At 36.5% G+C, this 22601-nt stretch overlaps 2 protein-coding genes across 2 annotated transcripts in view; both read left to right on the top strand.

Annotated features, from left to right (window-relative positions):
• LOC107561268 (kremen protein 1-like) overlaps positions 1-18736 on the top strand; it is a 63898-nt gene extending 45162 nt beyond the window's left edge. The window contains exons 4-10 of the mRNA XM_016245677.1: positions 13110-13234; positions 14130-14283; positions 14410-14519; positions 14633-14855; positions 15996-16211; positions 17536-17620; positions 17951-18736. Coding sequence (XP_016101163.1) covers positions 13110-13234; positions 14130-14283; positions 14410-14519; positions 14633-14855; positions 15996-16211; positions 17536-17620; positions 17951-18107 — 1070 coding nt within the window. The 3' untranslated portion in view covers positions 18108-18736. The remainder of the gene's footprint in view (positions 1-13109; positions 13235-14129; positions 14284-14409; positions 14520-14632; positions 14856-15995; positions 16212-17535; positions 17621-17950) is intronic.
• Positions 18737-22085: 3349 nt separating this feature from the next.
• Positions 22086-22601, top strand: part of LOC107561265 (2-methoxy-6-polyprenyl-1,4-benzoquinol methylase, mitochondrial-like) — an 8163-nt gene continuing 7647 nt past the window's right edge. The window contains exon 1 of the mRNA XM_016245675.1: positions 22086-22400. Within this exon, the coding sequence (XP_016101161.1) occupies positions 22339-22400 (62 nt within the window). The 5' untranslated portion in view covers positions 22086-22338. The remainder of the gene's footprint in view (positions 22401-22601) is intronic.

Raw genomic sequence — 22601 nt, 5'->3', positions numbered from 1 at the left:
AAAAAAAAGTCTATTAGCACACAGTCTGGCAAATCAGAATGACACGCAATGTCCAGATACTCTTGAATATAGCCTTCAAGCGGGCGTGTACCCTGCTTTAAGGATAATAATAGTTTGGCAGTGTCCATACCTGGCCAATGTCCACGGGAAAAGCTGCTGGATCCTTGTGTGGCCGAGTATTCTGTTACGGGACGAACGAGACATGAGACTTGCGGATCCATTGGCAAAGCTTTAATAGGAGAGAGAGACGTGGTCATAAAACAGGCATGGGTCAGACAATGGCAAACAGGTATATTGAGGGCAAGACAGAAGCGTAATCCAAAACGGGCGTGGTCGATAAGCGGCTAACAATATCCAGAGAGCTTGACATGAGGGGTTATCCAATAACACAAGCTAGAGTCCAGGCGAGGTGCAAACACAGTCCGAAACAGCAGGTAAAGGGTTAACTCAAGATAAACAGGCAAAAATCAGGTACCAGGAAATCAGAAAACACGGCGAGACTAGAACTAGGAACTAGAAACTAATACAGGGAAAAGGCCCCGTAAAGTAGCTATGACACGATAAGCGCTAAACAATACTCGGCAGTTTGAAAGGGATCTGAGTGAGTGTTATATAGTGAATGTGTGATTGGTTACAGCTGTGTGCAATCAGTGCTGTGTGCAATCAGTGCAATGGATGATGGGATATGTAGTCCGGGATGACATGCAACAGTTTGTGTAGTGCGAGAGTCAATGTAATGGAAGGGTGACCTCTGGTGGTGAGGGAATTGAAGTTCATGGACCGTATTCGTGACAAAAATACAGTCAGTTCAAAATATCATATTGTTTTATTGTCCTTAGTTCATGATGTCTAATTTTCACAACCCATTGTTTTTTTTGTTTTTTTGAAGGTTTTTTTTTTTTGAAAGACTTACACTATACCATTCAAAGAAATAATAATATTTTTTTTATTAATTATTTTATTCAACAAGGATGCATTAAATTAATCAAAAGTGACAGTAAAGACTTACATAACATAAATGCAATAAATGCAGTTTTTTGTACTTTCTATTGATCAAAGAAAAAAAGATCAAAGATCCTGAAAAAGTTGTATCACAGTTTTAACAAAAATTTGTTTTTAACAAAAAAACTGTTTTTAACATTGATAATAATAAGAAACGTTTCTTGAGCATCAAATCAGCATATTAGAATGATTTTTTTGAAGAATCATATGGCATTGAAGACTGAAGTAATGGCTGCTGATCATTCAGATTTGTCATCACAGGAATAAATTACACATAAAAAATATATCAAAATAGATGTTATTTTAAATTGTAATATTTTTTTTACAATATTACTGTACTTTTGATGTTTAAAAATGCAGCATTAGTAAGCATAAGAGACTTCTTTCAAAAACATAAAAAAATCTTACCAACCCCAAACTTTTGAATGGTAGTGTATTTTCAATCTTTCATTTGCTGAAAGTTAAACTACATGGATGAATGCTATACTAAAAAGACTGCACTTCCATCCTTTCCATCCTAGGTGTTTTTGAAAATCTCTAACTTTATGTTTTAAATTTAACTAAAAATCACTGAGACCACCTTGCACAGCATTTTCACACAACTCACTTTTTCATCAGAAAAATCTAGTTAGGATTGTTAGTTTGGCCATCCATCAGTTTGATGTTGTTGTTTTTTTCAGTCATATGTATTCCATTCTGGTTTTCCATACTAGTTTGAGGCCTGCTTCTCAGAGTTTTAGAGCCCATCTCAGGGTTGTGATGCTTGACTTTAACTTAATTTTTCATCTCCATTTGAACAAATAAGAGCCGTACTCACTGTCCAGCACAATTACACTCACTGACCCATTTCCCAATAGTGCCATACACACATTAATCTGTCTGGATGCCCCTTATCTCTGTGCCTGAGTGGATCTAACAAAGCCCACTGAACTAATGCCCCTCTAGGCTGAGACTGTCTTCAATGGCAGGCAAATTTAGGACAGCGTTTGTCACAGCCAGTTGTCTTCTGTGTTAGGCTCACTGATTTGAGTATGGTTTACCATAAATGTGTTTGTGTGTACCGGCTTGTAACCCATCTGATTTTTTTTTCATGTCCCAGATTCCCATCAGGGCATCGCCCATATCAAGTACAGCCCTCCACATGCTCCCGTTTCGGCTTGGGTATCATTAGATGGGTCTTGGGTGGTGCCCTGAAGCCACGATGCCCACAATGCTGGCAATGAAAGCAAGGCGATTTGTTGGACTTTTTAGCTCCAGGCAGTCGTTATGTTGTAAAATCAGAAAGCAGTCGGCACAATTGTAGCATCACAATCGACACGCGTACATGCACCTGAGGCCGTTTCCCTATTTGTTACACGGGATGAAAGAACAAAATTTACCCCAATCTCCATTAGGCACGCTGTCAAGTGCAACATGACAGTATCTTTGCAGTATGTATGAGCGAGGTAGATTTTTTCCCCTTGTTTGTTCTTTTTAGGTGTTTTTTTTCTCTGAATAACAGTAACCTGTCTTATCATGTTAACCGTCTCTATAAACTTATTGTCTCTTTTATCAACACACATACAAATATGTATGCACTATTTCATATTATCTAGAAAAGGGATGTAGAAAAACTACAGGTACAGTGGGGGAAAAAAGTATTTAGTCAGCCACCAATTGTGCAAGTTCTCCCACTTAAAAAGATGAGAGAGGCCTGTAATTTTCATCATAGGTATACCTCAACTATGAGAGACAAAATGAGAAGAAAAAAAAATCCAGAAAATCACATTGTAGGATTTTTAAAGAATTTATTTGCAAATTATGGTGGAAAAAGTATTTGGTCAATAACAAAATTTCATCTCAATACTTTGTTATATACCCTTTGTTGGCAATGACAGAGGTCAAACGTTTTGTTTCAGGTCTGTGAGAGCCAGAAATCTTGCTTGTTTGTAGGTGACCAACTACTTATTTTACCGAGGAATTTACCAATTAATTCTTTAAAAATCCTACAATGTGATTTTCTGGATTTTTTTTCTCATTTTGTCTCTCATAGTTGAGGTATACCTATGATGAAAATTACAGGCCTCTCTCATTTTTTTAAGTGGGAGAACTTGCACAATTGGTGGCTGACTAAATACTTTTTTGCCCCACTGTATGTCTTCTTGTCTGTAATGGAGGGGCTTGATGTTTATTTATATGCTGATACACTTAAACTATTTACTTTGAAACCGTTTTCACTCAGAAATTGCTAGTAAGTTCCACAAAGAAATGGCAATTAACTGATTCACTGATTCAAATCACTCAATGTGCATATTAACATGATGGGACATGTTTACTTTCACTCTGATCTCTTATAGTAAGCAAATATTCAGCATGTAGGTTTGGTGCCAAATAACTGGGATGGTTAAGAGTCAAGTGAGAGTCATAAGAGAGCCAGCTGCATTCCTTTATTTTCTTAAAGTGAACAACAACAGCACCTGTTAAAAGTGCCTTTAATCAATGATCGTGCTCAGTTATCAGTCACAGGTGTGTGTGATGATTGGCTCAAGGTTATGTTTGGATATGCTCTTTAACCTTCCACAATAACAGATGAGAAGACTGGTTTCAATGCCACACTGACACTGTCAAATGGGAATGTAATCTAACGATTCAGGTTTTGACTTCTGGTTTTGAATTCCAGTTCAATGAGCGGTTCCATTAATGATTCTTTTAGTACTTGTAAAAAAATTAATATTTAGAAAATAATAATAATAATAATTTATAATACAATAGTGTTTTCTTTTAGTTTTTTAAAATTATTTATTAATTTGATAATATTTATACAATGCTACTGTGAAAACTCATAGTGTATCTTTAACTAAATGTTATCATATGGACAACCAGTCAGTAACTACACTGATTTAAATCTAACAAACCGTACAATAAGTACAACCTCTTTATGTGTTTGATTCACTAAAGGTAACCGACTCATAAGAATCATTCATTTGGGAATCAGAATACACTGGGCTCACTGTTTGCTAATGATTCACTAAAAGCACTCATAAGCTTCTTTTGTTCAGGAACTGGATTGCACTGGATGTGCTCTATGTTTTTGATTAAAAAAAAAGAAGAAGAACCCCCTCATAAGAGTCACTCATTCAGTGGTTGGGCTGTATGTTTTTTATTCCCTAAAAAATACTGACTCTTAAGAGTCAATTGTTCAGGATTCAGACTACACTGGTTGCGCTGTTTTTGATTAATCTGCTTCAGTGGATGATTGCATGTGCGACTCAAATGCAGATCTAATTTTTTCTCTGCGTTCTTCAAATGTACGCACAGATATGTTTATATGAACTCCCTCCTCTATCATGACATAATTTATCTCATGACTGACTAAGCAGACTGATGAAATATGTATAATCGTTCTTAATATCTGATCCTTCATCTTCATTAACAACAATAAAGCACAAATGTCAGTTTTTTTCCCTACTCAGCAGATGTTGATAAACCCTCTTGTGTTTTGGGAGATCAAAGACAGGTGATATTTTTGTATTCCCTTCTGTATCTTTAAATTCTTTGGCCCGCTGTACCTCATGACCCAGGGCCGGTCCAGCGAGGGATGAGAGATGAGATCTGTAGAGCTCTTTTCACTGTTGTTTCACTCATCTGCCCTCTGAAAACACTCCCTCAATCTTTAATTAAGCATACAGGCACTCCCTGAAGGCCGTGGCGGTGAAAAGCATTGATCTTAGCTTCAATTGTGTTGTTACACGGCCTCAGGCACGACTAGTGCAATGTGCCCGCCACCTTGCAGATGCACAACATGGGAAAGTATGCTGTGAAGTTGCGCAGCAGGGCTCATGTGTCCCCTGTTAAAGGGCCTTTGGTATTGTTTGAGTTCCTTGCATGTCGTACTCCAACTGAAGATTTATACTCAAGATGTTTGTAACGACCCCATTGACTTGTGCCTTTGATTCTCACTCTTTTTCTCTCCTAGTATAAATCTCAGTTGCTACATGTACGATAGATCCAGGGGTCATGGGTAAAGTGCGGCATAACACAAACAAAACTCAGTCAGAAACGCCTGTCTCATAAACAAAGCTGCACTGTCAAATCCCCCCTGAGCAGAAAAAGAAAGCATATTAATAGTCTGTTTTTTATGAAATGATCCACAACATCAACAAATTAATTTCACTTCGAAGCAGATCCAGCTGTCGTAATTGTAAAAAAGAAGAAGAAACAAGTTAAACCAAACCACATGTACTCTGGGCTGGTTAAGTGTGTCTGTAACAGGAGGGAGCCTGCCAAAACAGGAAAACAACTTTAGTATCAGAATTAATGACAGACAAGCAGATCCAAAAGCAAAAAAGAGGATGCGAGGACTCTTTTGAATGATTTACCAACAAATCACCAATCCCCAGATGCTTAATATATTCATTTTATAGGTGTTTTACACCAAACTGGGAAGTGCAGCACTAAAACTAGATAATTGCTGGTGTTTAAAACCCTCCTCTACCCAAAAGCGGTGAATCTGAAATAATAATCTGAAGCAACATGAAGTGTAGGTGTTTGTAGCAATGTGTCAAGTAGAAGAAAGTTTAACTTTATGCAAATGAGAAGCAATGGGACGCGGCAACTACCAATAAGATCGAAGACTTCCTGTGATGTGTTTGCTTTCAAAGATATTTTGATTAAATGTAAATGAATTTTTTTATTTAATTTATTATTTTTTTGACTTTTGAGTAAATAGATGTTTATTAAATGCAAAATGTAAATGAACTTTTAAAGTAAATTCATTTTTAATTTAATTTTATGTGGACCTTATTTTCTATCATTAAATTTAAAGATATAGCATTATTTAAATTGTATTAGTGCATTAGTATATATTTTTAATAAAAGAAAATGAATGACTGATATTATTTTATCTGTCATTAGGCATCCTGCTCCAAAATATCTGTATCAACATTGACTATTAAAAAAACAGTTGGTGGAAATGGGGTAGAAGTTTGTGTGCAGTTTCACTGTTCTATATGACTACTGTTCTATATGTCTACCTACGTACATGGGCATAATAAGTAATCATGGGCATTTCAAGAGATTTTGATTTATTCATTGATACTGTCAGCCCACCAGTACTGTTAAAGCAAATGCCTACTAAAACCAACAATACGGCAACTAAGTGACCTCCAGCAATAAAATGGCTGTCAGTGTGAACACCCCTTGAGAGCACGAGGTGTTGACATGACTGTAGATGTGTTAATGAACTTGTGTTGTGACAGCCAGAAGAATACATCTATGAAATAAACATTTTGTTGTTGTGGGAGATGTGTGTGTGCGGGTTTGTGTATGTGGACTACACAAAAATTAGACTGTTAATATTGTTTTCTAATCGAAAAAAAAAAGAAAATTTAGTCATTATTTACTCAGGCTTCGTTTACACGACAACGATGTAGTCAAAAACGGAAAAGTTTTTCCCTTGTAAATGGCCCTTTACTCTCCAAAACTGATTTACTGTCTTTCTTTTCTGCAATACACAACTGATCACTCTTGTACTGATTGCTCTTTTCCATGTACTTTAGTGAATTTGGAACAGGAGCTTAAAGCACCTTGAAAGTCTCATAGAAACAGTCTGCACAACTTCTGGAGACATACATGCTTTGTATGATGAACATAATACAATTTTAACTTTATTTACTGAAAATGTTGACATCTTGCCATGCCCAAATTCTCCTTGGTGCATTTACGCATCCAGAAGCAGTTGCGATGTCTGATTAATGAATGAATCATTCTTCTGAAACATGGTGAACAAAAAGATGGCAGAATTGAAATGCTTGGCTGAAACATTCAGAAAGACAGTCTGTCTTATTAGCAATAACAAGACGTCTCTTTATTATTTCAGCCCCTCTCCCTAAAGTGTATCTCAGCTCTCGACTAAAAGTGTTCCTGGCAGTGTCAGCAGGGTGTGGCACAGAAAATAACTTATGAATGTATTTTGGAAAAAAAGAAACACCCACAATCCTCTGCAAAAAGAAAGAGGAAAAACGCTCCCCATATGTCATCTGAATTTATGTCTGTAATTACCTTATTTTAATAACACAGAGAGAGAGAGGGAAGAGGGAAAGAGAGAGGCCCTCTCAGACATGCTTATCCGCTGCTTCTGCCAAGTGCATTTGCCAAGAAGTGCAGCGTTTGATGTTGTTGTGTTTGTTATCTGGGTGTTTCTTTCCTTCTTCCTTTTGTCAGTGTCTCTCTCCCTCTCCTTTTCAAAGCTATTATGTCTGCCTCTCCGCTTCAGCAGACTTGTGACACGTCTATCACTCTTACGTCAGCCCCATAAAGCCCTGCAATAATGAAAATCTAAATTGTGAAAAGCACGGATGACTCACCGCAGCTGAGATATGATGTGCAATATAAGGCCAGAGACCATAGTTTCTGCTCTGAACAATATCGCCAGTTCTAGAGCGCTTAAGAGAATATCAGTGTAATTTACTCTCTCTGTAGAGTTTTTGAAGATGAGCGTGGAACTGCCACTCTTCAGAAGAGGCTTATTGGAAAAAGCAGACAGCTGGGATAATTCATGAGTTCTGGTGGTCTTGTGATTAAGGATCTGGGCTTGAAATGGAAAGTTATTGATAAGTGCATGCTATATGTGGTTACGAAAGAACACAGGCAGGTCACTTCAACATGTTTATGATTTATTGTTTTTAGTTAATTTATATAAATTCACATCAAATCTACCGTAAATGGAATCTTGAGAGAGATTTGATTAAAATAAATACTGTATTTCCTTCACATGTAAAAACTCTAATTTTGGTTGCATGAATTGATTTGATACTTCAGTGACCCACAGAACTTTCTTTTCCCCCGTAGCTGGAGTAAATATTACATTTGAGGTTATGAATATCAACATTTCACCTAGTATGAATTATTCTGCTGATTAATTCAAATATTCTTTCTTCTTTTTTACCTTTCATTGTTTCCTTGTTGTCTTTTTCTCTTTCTTTTGTATTTTCAATATACTATTACAGTATTTATTAATATTTTGTATTAGCTTTTATTTTTATATTTTCAGTTATATACTGTATATATATATATATAGTTTTATATATTTTCATTTCTATTTAGCTTTTATTTTTATTTCAGTTTTATTTTTGCCATATTAGTACTTTAGCTGAAATTTATTTTTAGTTGTCAAGACAACATTTCTAATTTCTAAAAAAGTTTTTCATCAAATATTTTACATTTTTTCTATTTTAATTAACAAAAATGTTTTGTTTATAGTTTTGGTTAACAATAACAGCACTGGACAACATGAAATAAAAATGGACCCTATTTGCTTTTTGTAACACATTCTAGGTCTTTTTGTGAACGATTCCTCAGTGCATGTTGTTCCAAAGAAAAATAATGTATGTCATTAAAATCTTTCATCAAAATTTAATAACTTTAATAACAAAAACATAAAGATTGTACTTAAATTTCTCCAATATTCTGAAAATTCCTTATTAGTGAATTTACACAGAAAAAACTCTTTTGCTTTAATTTTATTGCTTTTTAAAATAATTACTCATACAAAATTACATTTACATTTAGTCATTTAGCAGACGCTTTTATCCAAAGCGACTTACAAATAAGGACAATAGAAGCAATCAAAACTAACAAAAGAGCAACAATATATAAATGCAAATGACAAGTCTCGGTACGCAGTACATGTAGCAAGGGATTTTTTTAATTTTTTTTATCCAGAGCCAGTGGTGGTTTTGTAGGCAAACATTAATGCGCAGTGATATGAACAGTTATGTTTCTGAATGACAGAGCCTAGTGATGCCATGTAGACAGATAAGAGAAGTGGTCCAAGAACTGAGCCCTGAGGCACCCCAGTAGCTAGGTGTTGCGACTGGGAAACCACACCTATCCAAGATACCTTAAAGGACCTATCTGAGAGATAAGACTCAAACCACTGGTGTGCAGTTCCTGAGATGCCATTTTCCAATAGGGTTGACAGGAGAATCTGGTGGTTCACCATATCAAAAGCAGCGGACAGATCCAGCAAGATGTTAGAGTTGATGAAGGAGGGGGAGGAGGAGGACAAAGGAGAGAGGAAAATGTTCTAAAGATCATGCGAGAGTTCATGCGAATTGTTAATTTTGTTGTGATAGTATGTCCTTTTAGCAGTGGAGACATTAGCAGAGAATGAAGAGAGGAGTGATCGATATACATTAAGGTCAGTAGGATTTCGTGATTTGCGGCATACTCTTTCTGCAGCTCTGAGCTTAGAAAGATGCTCACGGAGAACATCAGATAGCCAAGGGGCAGAAGAGGTGGTATGAGCTGGCCTGGAAGACAAGGGGCAGACACTGTCTAAACAAGACGTAAGAGTGGAGCAGAAAGTATCAGTAGCACTGTTAACATCAAGAGATGATAACTGTTCAGGGGAAGGAAGCAAAGATGAAACCATAGCAGATAGCTGGGAGGCTATCTTATTATTGTGGAGATAGCCGGGAGGCTATCTTATTAGTACCATCTTATTATTATTATCTTATTATTAAATTATTGTGCTAACTTTACAGCTCTGCTTGTAATATGAAAAGGTCCCTTCTGTTTTTCAAAAGATTGGAACTTAGCTATTGAATGAAATTTTAATCTGATGTGTTTTTCAAACTGTAACCTGTACATCAAGATAAATCAAGTTGTTTTTTCTTTGTTAGTTGTCATGTCTTTGTTAGCAGATAGTTTTCCTCTAATTTGATTCAAGGTAAACTAACTCAGGTGCCTTGCTCAAGAGCACGATTGAGATTGTCATCAGTGTTCCTGGGCCGCCCTGTACAGCAATCAAACCCGCAACCTTACAAAAAACACAGAATAGATATTTCATAATGGACCTGCATAGCATCAAATATCACACTGTGTTTTACACTGTGTATCACACTGTGAAGCATTTAATAATTTTCTGCATTTCAGCAGTGGAACCAGCCACATTCCCAACTGTCTTTAATTTAAGACTCCAGTTCTTTCCGTGTTGAGATGCAGATGCAGGCCTGGCTGTAAAAAAAAAACAAAAAAAACATGTGTATGTGTGTGTGTATGAGTATGTGCTGCATCTTTCCAATGTGAAAGTGTGTGTTTTCCTGAAAGCAGTATCTGGATGCGAGCCAGTCTAAACGAGGCACATTAGCACACGTAATGCTATCGCATTTGCCAGCCAAGCGCCTTATAAAATCTTCAAATTCCACTCTACGCTTTGAAGTCAATTGCATTACTTTTAAAGCATGGATATTTGCAGTTGTTACCCTTGTTCAGCACGTCTTTAGTGCATGAGGTATGTTCTGCAGTTCTCTTTTGAAGTTTTCTGAGGTAAGTTAACTAAAAACAGCAGCTGTGTTGGTGAAAGAGATTTTTTCTGGGCAGGGGGAGAAGCAAACCCTGTGCGTGATGAGAGGTTAAGGACAGATAAATTGATGGTAAAGTACAATCACTCTGTCAGAAGCAGAAGACCTGCAGTCTTTAATCTTGCATGAGCCCTGGAGAGCAGAATGTCCTGCTGGCGAAGGAACGGCAAAGAGAAATAGTCTCTTTCCCCCCTCTACTCCATGCATGCTAGAGTGAAAAATTAGATTCTGTTCTCTGTAAAAGCATATCGGTGTAATTAACGCTTTTGTCCTCTATCTAACGATCATAATTACATGCAGTCTTCCATTTAATTTCCACCCAGAAATTCCTCACTGGCAGCCATGGATCATCTTCAGATCCAGTTCACTAGAACAGGCCTGTGTTTGACTCAACACGGCTCATGTGGACATTGTTCCAGATTTACGAGGGGGAGGAACACATTGCACTGCAGTTTGTGGTGGTTTTTTACACTCTGATTAATGAGAGGAACAGACTGTGGATTATATTGTACATGTCTGTGTTTAGACAAGTAGGAAAGTTGTAGGGTTTGCACAGTCTTTGTCTGTTGAACTCTTAGCCAACATTTGTGTTACGGTCATTTTGAATGAATTTTTTTTAACGTATTTTACGTATAAAGGAAAACTAAATTTACTCTTTTGAAAAAAGAACCTAATTTTCTCCTCAGTGAAAGTGCAAATATTATGCAGAACAATCAGCCAATCAGAGCAGATGTTTAAATGAATTATTTCGGACCAATGAGATTTCACTGTGGGTGGATCTACTGAGAATGACGCAAAAGTCCCTCACAATGGCATTAATAAGTACATTAATACACTACTGATTCAACATTGATTCAACATTGATAAGTGTTAGAAATATTTCTTGAGCATCAAAACAGCATATTAGAACGATTTCTGAAGCATCATGAGACATTGAAGACTGGCGTAATGATGCTGAAAATTCAGCTTTGCCATATAAATGTAAGAAATTACATTTTAAAATATATTAAAACAGAAAACAGTTGTTTTAAATTTCACAATATTACTGTTTATGCTGTATTTTTGATAAATGCAGCCTCTGTGAGCATAAGCAACATTTTTTGGGCAACATCTAAAAATCTTCTTTCAGCAACATTTAAAACCCCAAAAGTTTGAATGGTAGTGCGTATTCAAATAGTTCTTAAAGGTACAGTAACAACAACAGCCTTTTTCATTTTAAAGGTCACAAAAATGGTGTAAAATGGTAATGTTTTTGGATTAAGGAATTGTAACTAACATAGATTGCAGAAGAAAAATTAAATGTTATAAAATTGATCATATGCCATCCTTAAATAGTGTATTTAAAAGTTAACATTGCCTTTAATATTTACTTTGTGTAATTTTATTTTTATAAACTCTACTCGAGATCTGTTTATATGGAGATGCATGATCTGTCAGTAGTTAATCTGTGTTTGTATTTCTCCTGCTAGAATTTCACCGTTCATCAAACAGCATAAAATATTTCAGTAAAACACTTTACACAGACTCAAAGAGACAGAATGTGTGTGCGTGTGTGTGTGTGTGTGGCCTGAGTTGGCCCCAATGTGTATCCCTTTGAAAACAAAACTTTTCTTTGTATCCAGTGAGCAGCACACGGCCTGTGCAAGTGCTGACTTGATGAGTTCTTGAGTGTCTGAGAGAGTTCTTATAGTCCTTATCACCAGTCTGCAATCAAACATTTCACTATGTGACCTACACCGTCATCCAAATGTTCTTCAGAACTCTTCTGATAGAACAGATACACTAACGTTCACACAAATAAATCCCAATCATCCATTCATTTTTTGCATAAAAGGCATGTATGTGTGTGTGCTTTAATGCCTCTGTGTTACTATCTGGTTTCTAGGGTCTTGTAAATGGTTTTAGCACATCGCTATGCAGTTGTTAGGTTTTTCTATGTGGTTTCTAGGTGTTTGCTCTCCCACGTCTCCCATGCTGAAAATAAAAAAAACCCTGTTAAAACTGGCCTAAACTGACTTGCTGGTGTAAGATGGTCTTCAGCTGGTTGGCAAAGATGGTTTGTAGTTGTGTCATCAATGGCACTGACATGGACTTTCAGACATTTTCTAGATTCCAACACCCTCTTTCTGTCTCCTTTTCTATCTGACCTCTGTGTTCTCTCACCCTGAGACCTCATTCAGTTCATAATTAACAAAACCCCCAGAATCCATCTGTGCATTCCCTTAGGATGAGGTTTAGTCACATACAGGGCTCTCCATTCTCACACTGTTCAGGCCATGCGTGCTGTTTTAATCATAGTTCATAAAACACCTCAGTCTTTAAGACACGTTTCCAGACGATTTACCGGCAGAGGGAAGTTAATGATTTGCAAGTGTGAGTTACTGCATTTAATGTTGCTAAATTTCTACAATATGTCCATGTAATTTTTCCAGTGATTGATGATCAGAAGAAATGGACAGCACCTGAGTTAAATATATGAGTGTCACAGCAAAGGGTCTGAATACTTAGGACCATGTGATATTTCAGCTTTTCTTTTTTAATAAATCTGCAAAAATGTCAACAATTCTGTGTTTTTCTGTCAATATGGGGTGCTGTGTGTACATTAATGAGGAAAAAAAATTAACTTAAATGATTGTAGCAAATGGCTGCAATATAACAAAGAGTGAAAAATTTAAGGGGGTCTGAATACTTTCCGTACCCACTGTATATATATATATATATATCCCATTGTCTTTGATTAATCTCCCTCTCTTTCTCCTTCAGTGCCTGGTAACCTGGGCTGTTTTAAGGACAGCGGTGATCCAACACCTTTATCTGGAGGCTACCAGACCTCCAACAAACTCACTATTCAGAACTGCATCAACTTCTGCCGCAACCAAAGATACAAGGTACTATTTACACGATGGGAAATGCAATCAACAGCAAGTTATAGAATAATTGATTATTCTATGCATTAGTTGCATATTATTTGATGGATAAGTTATTACACCACATTACTTTAGTTTGGTGTCTTGACGTCTCGAACCTGACTACATCCACATCAGGTTCATTATTATTAATCAATGTTTTGCCACATGAATATAGAATTCAATTCATGCTCGGTTACATATGTACATTTATTTGGTACTTCACAAATTTTTAATTTTGACTTATCCAATCAGATTTTATAGCTAAAGTGATCTGTTTTATAAAACACAAGTTAACTCATTATGTGAGAATCTTATATTAAGTCATATTTTATCCCCAAATCAAAAGATAAACAATGGTAAATTATATTTTACGTAAGATTCTAAATGTATTCAAACTAAACTAAACTATATATTTTTTACTTTATATATATATATATATGGTTTAACTTGATGTACTAAAATAAACACTAAAATGAAAATAAAAATGAATTAAAACTATATAAACATAAAAAACTACTAAAAATGATGAAAACTTTAAACATAAAATGTTAACATTAAAATAAAAAAAACAGGAAATATAAAAACTGATTAAAAATAATAAATATTAAATATTAAAAAATATGTGCATTACTATACACATTTAAAAATGATGTGATTTTTGTCCTGCCTTATTCAATCAAATTTTTTTTTCACAGTTAATGAACTGACTCAACAAAAAATAAATAAATAAGAATCAATATATGTTCTAGATGTAATCATGTGCATTTGCTTGCGTGGGAAGAAATCAATAATATATATTGTATTTGGCTTGCTTTTCTGATTGTCTGCACCCTTGGATTGCTCTGGTTTTCATTTGAGGATTCTTTTCTTTCAGCTTGCCGGGATGGAATCAGGCTATGCTTGTTTCTGCGGCAACGACCTTGATTATCATCGTCACGGTGATGCTCCAAGCACAGAGTGTAACCATGTGTGTTTTGGAGATCACACTCAGCCATGTGGAGGCGACGGACGTGTCATAGTCTTCGACAGTAAGTTTTCATAGTCTCATTACCTTACCGCTGATTCCCAAAGTTAAGGATGGATTTAAGGACTAAACCTTCCAGGCTTCCTTTCATTATTTAGTAAAAGCTGAAGCTGTCACTTTTCTCCTATAGCAAAAGTAGGCGCTTGTGGGGGAAACTACACGTCACCCTCTGCAGTAATCTACTCTCCTGATTTCCCGGACAAATACAGACCTGGCAGGGTCTGCTATTGGACCATTCAGGTACAATTAATGCTTTAATATCCTAATGGAGAGAGAGACTGCTAGAGCCAAAACACATAATATGTATCTGGCATACTGATAGCTGTCTGGTCTTTGTCATGTCGCTCTTCCAGGTTCCAGGTGCTTCCGTCATTCTGTTCAACTTTACTTTCTTCAATATCGTGGATCAGACTGATATGGTGGAACTGTTGGATGGCTACTCCAATCAGGTGGTGGCACGATTCGATGGCCGCAATCCACCGCGGGACATCGTGAACATCACTGCAGACTTTGTCATTTTGTATTTTTACTCAGACAGGACAAATGAGGCACAGGGGTTTTCTATTCTTTATCATGGTGAGGATTTCTTTTGATTTAACATTTGACTGACCGCTTATATATGGTCATATCACTGCAGATGATGCACAAAAACAGTGTGTGAAATTGCTCATATCTGCTAAAAGATTACACTACTGTTCAAACGTTTGTGGTCAGTTGGATCCATTTAGTAATTAATGCTTTTATTCAGAAAGGATGCATTAAATTGATTTTTTTTTTTAAATCTTGAGCAGCAAATCTGAATATTAAAATGATTTCTGAAGGATCATGTGGCACTGAAGACTGGTGTAATGATGCTGGAAATTCAGCTTTGCCATTTTTTTAATATATTAAAATAAAAACCAGTTCTTTTTTCCATCTAATTTTCTATTTAAAACTATTTACAGTTATTTATTAATACTTTCCTTACAATATTAAAATTTTTGCTCTCTGTTTGTTCAAATGAATGCATATAAAATAATAGTTTCTTATGTTTCTTACTTTTAAAAAACTTACAGACCCCAAACTTTTGAGCAGTAGTGTATTTTGTCGACTTGTACAACTACACTAGCATATAGATGGCCTAAAAACAGACTAAAAACAACAAAACTCTAAAATTGTAAGTGAGGACACCAAACACAGTCGGTTGTATTTTTATGACTTTAAAATAAAAATAGTCAAAATACTTGAAAGATAGTCTTAAAAATAAATAAATAGAAGCTAAATACGTGTTAGTAGTGCTCTAGGGCTGCTTTTTGTCATATCTTGACAATTTTCTGACGCGCTGACATTTTCTGTTGTTTTATTTTGAGAGGCAGAGTTCAATAACCACAATCTGAGGAAGAATAAAAGGGAGTGGGAAGTATCAAATGGAAAAAGTTTTTTTCTGAAAGAAAAGGTCAGCAAAGCAAATTGGCTTTCACTATTCACAGAACCTTTTTCCCCTGCAGGCAGAGTTTGATTCAAACACCACATACTGCGTTTATATCTGCGTCTGCAATGCTGAATGAAAGACGTGATGTTATTTTGAAAGAGCTGAGAAATCTCTCTCCGTAATGTCCGGGGGGACGTCAAAAGAGACGTTACGAATTTTAACCAGATGATGCATATCTTATCAAGGAATTTTTGCAGTTTTGTTTGTGTTTCATTAGCTGATTGCCACATATTATTTCCCCACAGCTTTCAGAAATCAAGCAGTCTCACCTGTGGAGGAGGATGATGATGGTGATGAAGAGGACACCAGTACAGTGAGGCCCCGTACAGGAAGCACTACAGCAAAATCAAATACCAGTCAAAACGGAAAATCCTCCCTCCGGTACTACGTAATCACATCAAGTCCTGCAAACATGCCAGGTCAGTGGCCTGGACCGGGCCGGACCGAGCGCCACAGCACCAGTATGTGTCCAGTTCTCTTCATTACACTCATTATTCATTCTGCTCCTCTTACTCCTTTCCACACTTACTTGTCATACTAGATATCATCACCAACTAGATGTAGACTTGTAGCCTGGTGAGATTACATGACAATTTCACTGCATACTGTATAAAAAAAAGAATGAAATATCACCTTACCCTTGTATTTGTGCAGCAATTTTTTGCCAAGTATATTAGAAATGTATTTAGGAACTAAAAAGTCATATCTAGTTTTTTTTAAAAATGACAAGGAAGGAATATATATATTTTTTAATGCTCCAATATAACCACACATAATAATACATAGTAATAATTATCTACAAACACTACCATTCAGAAGTTTGGGGTTAGTAAGTATTATTATTTTTTAAATAAATTAATACTTTAATTCAGCATGGACACATGTTCAAAAGTGTCAGTAATGAATTTTACACTGTTGCAAAATATTTTGAGAAATATGCTGTTAATTTGAATTTTTTATTAATCTTTCAAAGAATCCTGAAAATCCTGAAAAATGTATCATAGTTTTCACAAAAATATTATTATTATATTATTATTAAAATTGTTAAAATATTATTATATAGCATATATATATATTTTGATCAAATAAAGGCAGCCTTGGTGAGCATAAGAAACTTTTTAAATAAAAATTTAAGATTAATTTAAGATTTAAAAATAAATCTTACTGACCTCAAACTTTTCAATGGCAGTTTATTTGATTGAATATTTTTTAATTATATGAAACATGCCACAGGGAAACTTCTGAAAACCTTTTTTCTACTAAAGGCTAAATCAGATATGCTATTAAACATATTAAAAATCACAAAACTAGTCCAATAACACAATCTTTAGGGAACCTAATGGCCATGTATAAAGTGCATAAAAATTACCTCAATATTCACAATGTTGCTTAATTTTATATTGCAAGGAAAGTTCAAATAAATATATTGAATATTATTTGCTACAGTTATTGTTACTGAGATCAAATTGTGGAGGCTGTTAAAATATAAATTTACCAAAAAGAGAAAGATTATGAAAGCTTCCTTGGAGATCCCATATTAATTCATTATTATTTTACAGTAGTAAAATTACGTTTAATGTAGGAGCTGGGGAAATGGTTAATATATGTTTTTTGTTAGCTTTTAAATTTTCACTTATGTTAGCTGTGCTTTACATTTCCATAGCTAGCCACTCTTTATACTATTTACTTGAGTTTTCACGAGTGATAACCTTATCTTTCAGTACAACTGTAATTATGAGGCTGCATTAGTTTTACTGTCACTGTTAAACGCGTTGTGTTTTACAGTGTGGACCATCTATGCATTAGCTGCTCTGCTAACGCTAACAGTCATAGCCATGGTGGCCAAACTGCTGCTGCATCTTACTGTAAAGTAAGTACATATGCTACAAAACAAATGTTTTATGAAGTTCTTCAGTTTAAGATGTTACTATAAAGCATCAAATAAAGAATTATGATTATGATTGATTTAACTACCAGTTTTTATTGCAGGTAAAGGAGGGCCATGCTTTGATCTGCTACTTTATCAGTACACTGTTGGCAGATTTATAGTGTCCATTTAGTTGTTAATAGACTTTCGCCTGCACATTTTGCATGTAATTTGGTTTTACCCGGCATATTGTAGCATACATAAAAGTTTGATTTGAATCAACTTCTCCTTTCTCGTTCCTTATCTAATTTTGTATTTGTCTTCCCCTCTCAGATCCCCATCCATTCCATCAATCAGCGGGTCAGATTCGTGTGCACAGAGCACTACGTCTGAACCCTGGATCATCTTCTACAGACCTTCTACCATCTCTCTGTTTAAGAAGAAACTCAAGAACCACCATGGAGACCTCAGCCCTCTCGTGGGAAACTAACCTTAACGCCTCTGACCTCTATGGCTGCTTTAGCCCCCTAAATGATGCACACACTGTACGCAATGCCGGTCTTCTGCTGCTGGGCTACAAAAAGGCATCCGATCGATGCCTAATTCACTTCAAATGACCAGCGCAGGGTCCAGCCTATATGTGCCGATCAGTTGTTGGTAAAAAACGAACAAACTGCGGAAAAAGAGCTTGACGCTAGCCGATGCGCTTACTCTCGATTTGCATCTTAACCAATCATGTGACAGGTGCACACATAAACCAAGCGATTTGATTAGCAAAAGAGTGCTGGGATGTTTCTGTTGCCACAGACCAAAGTGAACAAATGACCACTGGTGAAAAATGAATAGTGGCCCAGTCGTTTCTCCAGGTGCCTTCACAGAAGTGATCAGCCGATAAGCGTCTGCATTAAAGCAAGCACAAGACTCCCTGTGGAGCACACTGAAAGACAAAACCACTTACATAACCAAAATAATGCCACGGTACCCAACCAGCCCCTGTGGAGGAGAGATACGATTCTGTTTCCCTCGCTTTTTAACCTCTAATGTAGGTCACCTGTTGTTGAGGAGCACAGAACTCCTTTCTTCAGATGTAAGAGAGCTGGCTGAACCGGCGGAGGATTGATGTCACAATCATGTTAGCAAGCACAAGACTCCCTGTGGAGCACACTGAAAGACAAAACCACTTACATAACCAAAATAATGCCACGGTACCCAACCAGTGGAGGAGAGATACGATTCTGTTTCCCTCGCTTTTTAACCTCTAATGTAGGTCACCTGTTGTTGAGGAGCACAGAACTCCTTTCTTCAGATGTAAGAGAGCTGGCTGAACCGGCGGAGGATTGATGTCACAATCATGTCGAGAGCAATTCGGACTCAAAGTGAACAACGAAAAAGTCTCGAGAGAGAGAATCGGCGAGAGAGCCAAAGCCTGAAATTGCTACAAGTTGGGCGATGTTCAAAATGAGCTGACATCCCTTTGGACCTCGCTTTCGTCTCTTGTCGTTTGTGTTGGGTTTTGATCTTTCTGCATTGCCTTTAAGTGCCTTCAGGACTGAAAAACCTCTTTTGTCTGTCTTCTATGCTGTCACAATGTCTCGATGATGTAAACAAGCATTGATCCTTCGGAGCATTGAATTGCAAATGAGAATAAGCACTAAGGAAGTGTTTTTTCTTCTTGGGGATTCTCAAGACAAATGTAGTCCTGTGGGTGTCATTGGGGCATATTATTCTTGTCAGGTTTTCGACTTGAGCAAGAGAAGCATTGAGATGAACATTGTGTAATTCTGTGTGGGAACAATCAAACATCACCCCCTTTCATTTCACTCCCCAACAGAGGCAGTGGTGAAATTCTTCCAAAACAATTTGCTCTTTCTCCCCCTTCACCACAACTTGAGCTCTCACATTCTGAAGCACTTTTCCAGACAGCCGAAAACCATACGGATCACTGTACTGCTTGCTGCGAGGATTGAGGATGTTCCTATGAAGGAATGCACAAACCGGTTAAAATGGATAGTTCATCCAAAAATTTACATTCTGTCAACATTTACTCTCCCTCATGTCGTTCCAAACCTATATGACTTTCTTGGAACACAAAATAAGATATTTTGAAGAATGATTTATCCATACATTGAAAGTCAGTGAAATCATTAATGCCTCATTCATGAAATATTTTTGTGTGTGTGTGTAAATTGTTCATAAAGCCGCTCTGACGCATTCACAAAAGTGTTTGTATTTTCAAAATGTTAATTGGTATGAAAAAATTTACACCTGCTCCCAACCATGCGTAAATGGTGCATAAAAAAAGTTAACATTAGTTATTTACCTGTTTATTATCGATTATATATTATGCATTTACAGAAAAAGGCACATTGATTGTACCCAAATGACTTTCATTGTATGGACAAAAAAGTGAGTAATTTATGACAGATATTTCATTTTTTTGAATAAACTGTCCTGTTAAGTGTCACAACATTTAGCTTGCAGGTTTCAGCACTTGCACAGCCATCAGTCACACTTCAACAGTTTTGTACTTAGTTCTGTGTGTAGTACTTAATGTGACTTTTAGTAATATTGTAAAGGCCCTTTTGAGAACATTCACATGGGTGATCAACATTACCTTATTTGTGGGTATGTCACTAATGCCACTCTTACCGACAAAAACAAATGAACAGTCACTACATAATGCACTTTAATACTGAAGTACTTATCTTGTGTAATGTTTTATGCACAACCAAAAGCATTTTTTATTTTTTTAAACTGATCATATCGCAGCTTGCATCTTTTGAAAATCAATATTGTATAACAAAACAAATATGTAAAAAAAAAAAAAAACTCAGTTAAGCAAGCCACCCATCAAATTCAATCGTTTTTCCTCAATCCAAGTATATTTGTCTGACCTGATGCTGTATTTTGGTCGTGTTCTCATCTGCACTCTGTTAATTATTGCATACTTCATCATACCCTTGGCTCTGCAGTGCCCGGGGCTGCCCATGCATACTAAAGTGTCACCAGTCACAGAAAGAGAGAGAGAGACAAACCCATAGTGACAGGTTAAATCTAACAAGGTCATATACATCTGGAAAGGCTGGTGAATAATGCAGAAACCACAACCAGGCGTCCATTTAGATTGCAACGCCCGAACGCCATAGCAATTTTAGCAGTGGAAAAAAGTGTCAGATCCTTCTGTGGTCTATCACAATGTCAGTGGGCCTTCCTTCTGAGAAACCAAGATAGGAATCTCTCCAATTTTGGGAAAGGGTGCTTCCAGGGATAATAAAAAAAGATGTTGTTTTCATGAAATTGTAAATAAAATAGTGAGAATTTTAATTTATACCATAAATTATTGTTATTTTGGATGTAAAATGGGATATAGTCTATCTTTTGTATAAGTACCTTTGTAGTTTTTATTTAATGTGTCCTGAGTGCAAAAATAAATATGCATGTTTCTTATGCCTGTCGTGTTTGCTTTGTACATCATGAGTTGTCGCTAATGTCCTTTTTTATTAATGACAACATGCAATCATTTACATAGAGGAGAGAGGGAATTTACAATGCAAATTAGATATTTCAGTAGACTCCAAAATTTGCTTGCAGGATGACCAAAGTTTCACACACAACCACAGCGTTCTTTTGAAAAGATATGACATAAAGAGGGAAATAGGCAAACAAGAATGCATTTGAAAACTAGACAGACCTCCAAAACACTAACATCTGCTGAAGAGAAAAAAGCAAAGGAAGGAAGAAATTCAGCTCTGATGTTTTCTGCGTTGCTCAAATGCTTATCAGATAAAATGACTACCAGACGCAGAGTGGATGCACAAACAAAGCCTGTATTACAGGCCCCATGTGTAAGCCATTTCCCCTGTGTGTGTGTGTGTGTGTGTGGAGGCCCGGCTGCCCACCTGCAGATGTTCATGGTATGTGAGGTGAACACATTCACAAAGTATTGCAATGCAACACAAATGCACATCTGCTGAAGAGAAAAAAGCAAAGGAAGGAAGAAATTCAGCTCTGATGTTTTCTGCGTTGCTCAAATGCTTATCAGATAAAATGACTACCAGACGCAGAGTGGATGCACAAACAAAGCCTGTATTACAGGCCCCATGTGTAAGCCATTTCCCCTGTGTGTGTGTGTGTGTGTGTGTGTGTGTGGAGGCCCGGCTGCCCACCTGCAGATGTTCATGGTATGTGAGGTGAACACATTCACAAAGTATTGCAACGCAACACAAATGTGAATCAGAAAAGAAATATCATTTATCAATGAGGTTTGTTACTGATCTGTATAGCCTAAATGATGCACTCAGAGCTAATTGCTAATGCATGTATTAAATCTGTGGTGATTTGTCTGATTACCCCATAAACCCCATCATCAGCCTTCACTCATTAAATAACCACATAAAGCCACTCAGAAAGGCAAACAACAGTTCGTCATTCAATAACATTATGCTGAGTTTAGACTGAACTTAGCATGACTATGAATCCTATAATGCCCTCTACTGGTAGTGGTTACTAAACACGTCGATTATTGTCATTTCTTTAAAAAAAGAGACTTTAAGTTTTTCCCAATTTCCACTGCCGCGTCGTGCGTTTTCAAAGCAAAAACACGTTCTGTGTGATTTGTGAATGAATGCCGTTTTAATAAGTCCCGAGACGGAGCCCCAACACATCGCGGGGGTGTCCAGTACGCCACTGGATGTCATATCGCTAAAAAAGTTTTGTAGTCCATGAAAGATCCACCGGAACTACAACTCGTCGCGTTACGGATTTATGACGCAAGTGCTTACGTAACTGAACTTGAGCATTCTGATAGCTCTTAATTGGGTCGAGGAAATACAGCCATTAAGAACAGTTATTTGCTCAGACTCTTATTCTGTCTTAATAAGTTTATTAAGTGGCAAGTCTACATCTAGACAAGACATATTATATGATATCCTACAAAGCATGTTCAAAATTCACCAATATAGATTAAGTATTTCATTTTTATGGG

This window comes from Sinocyclocheilus grahami, unplaced genomic scaffold (assembly GCF_001515645.1).
Source record: "Sinocyclocheilus grahami isolate Dianchi unplaced genomic scaffold, SAMN03320097.WGS_v1.1 scaffold762.1, whole genome shotgun sequence".
NCBI lineage: Eukaryota > Metazoa > Chordata > Actinopteri > Cypriniformes > Cyprinidae > Sinocyclocheilus > Sinocyclocheilus grahami.
The sequence above is the reverse complement of the archived record's forward strand: the minus strand, read 5'-3'. Positions and strand labels throughout refer to the sequence as shown.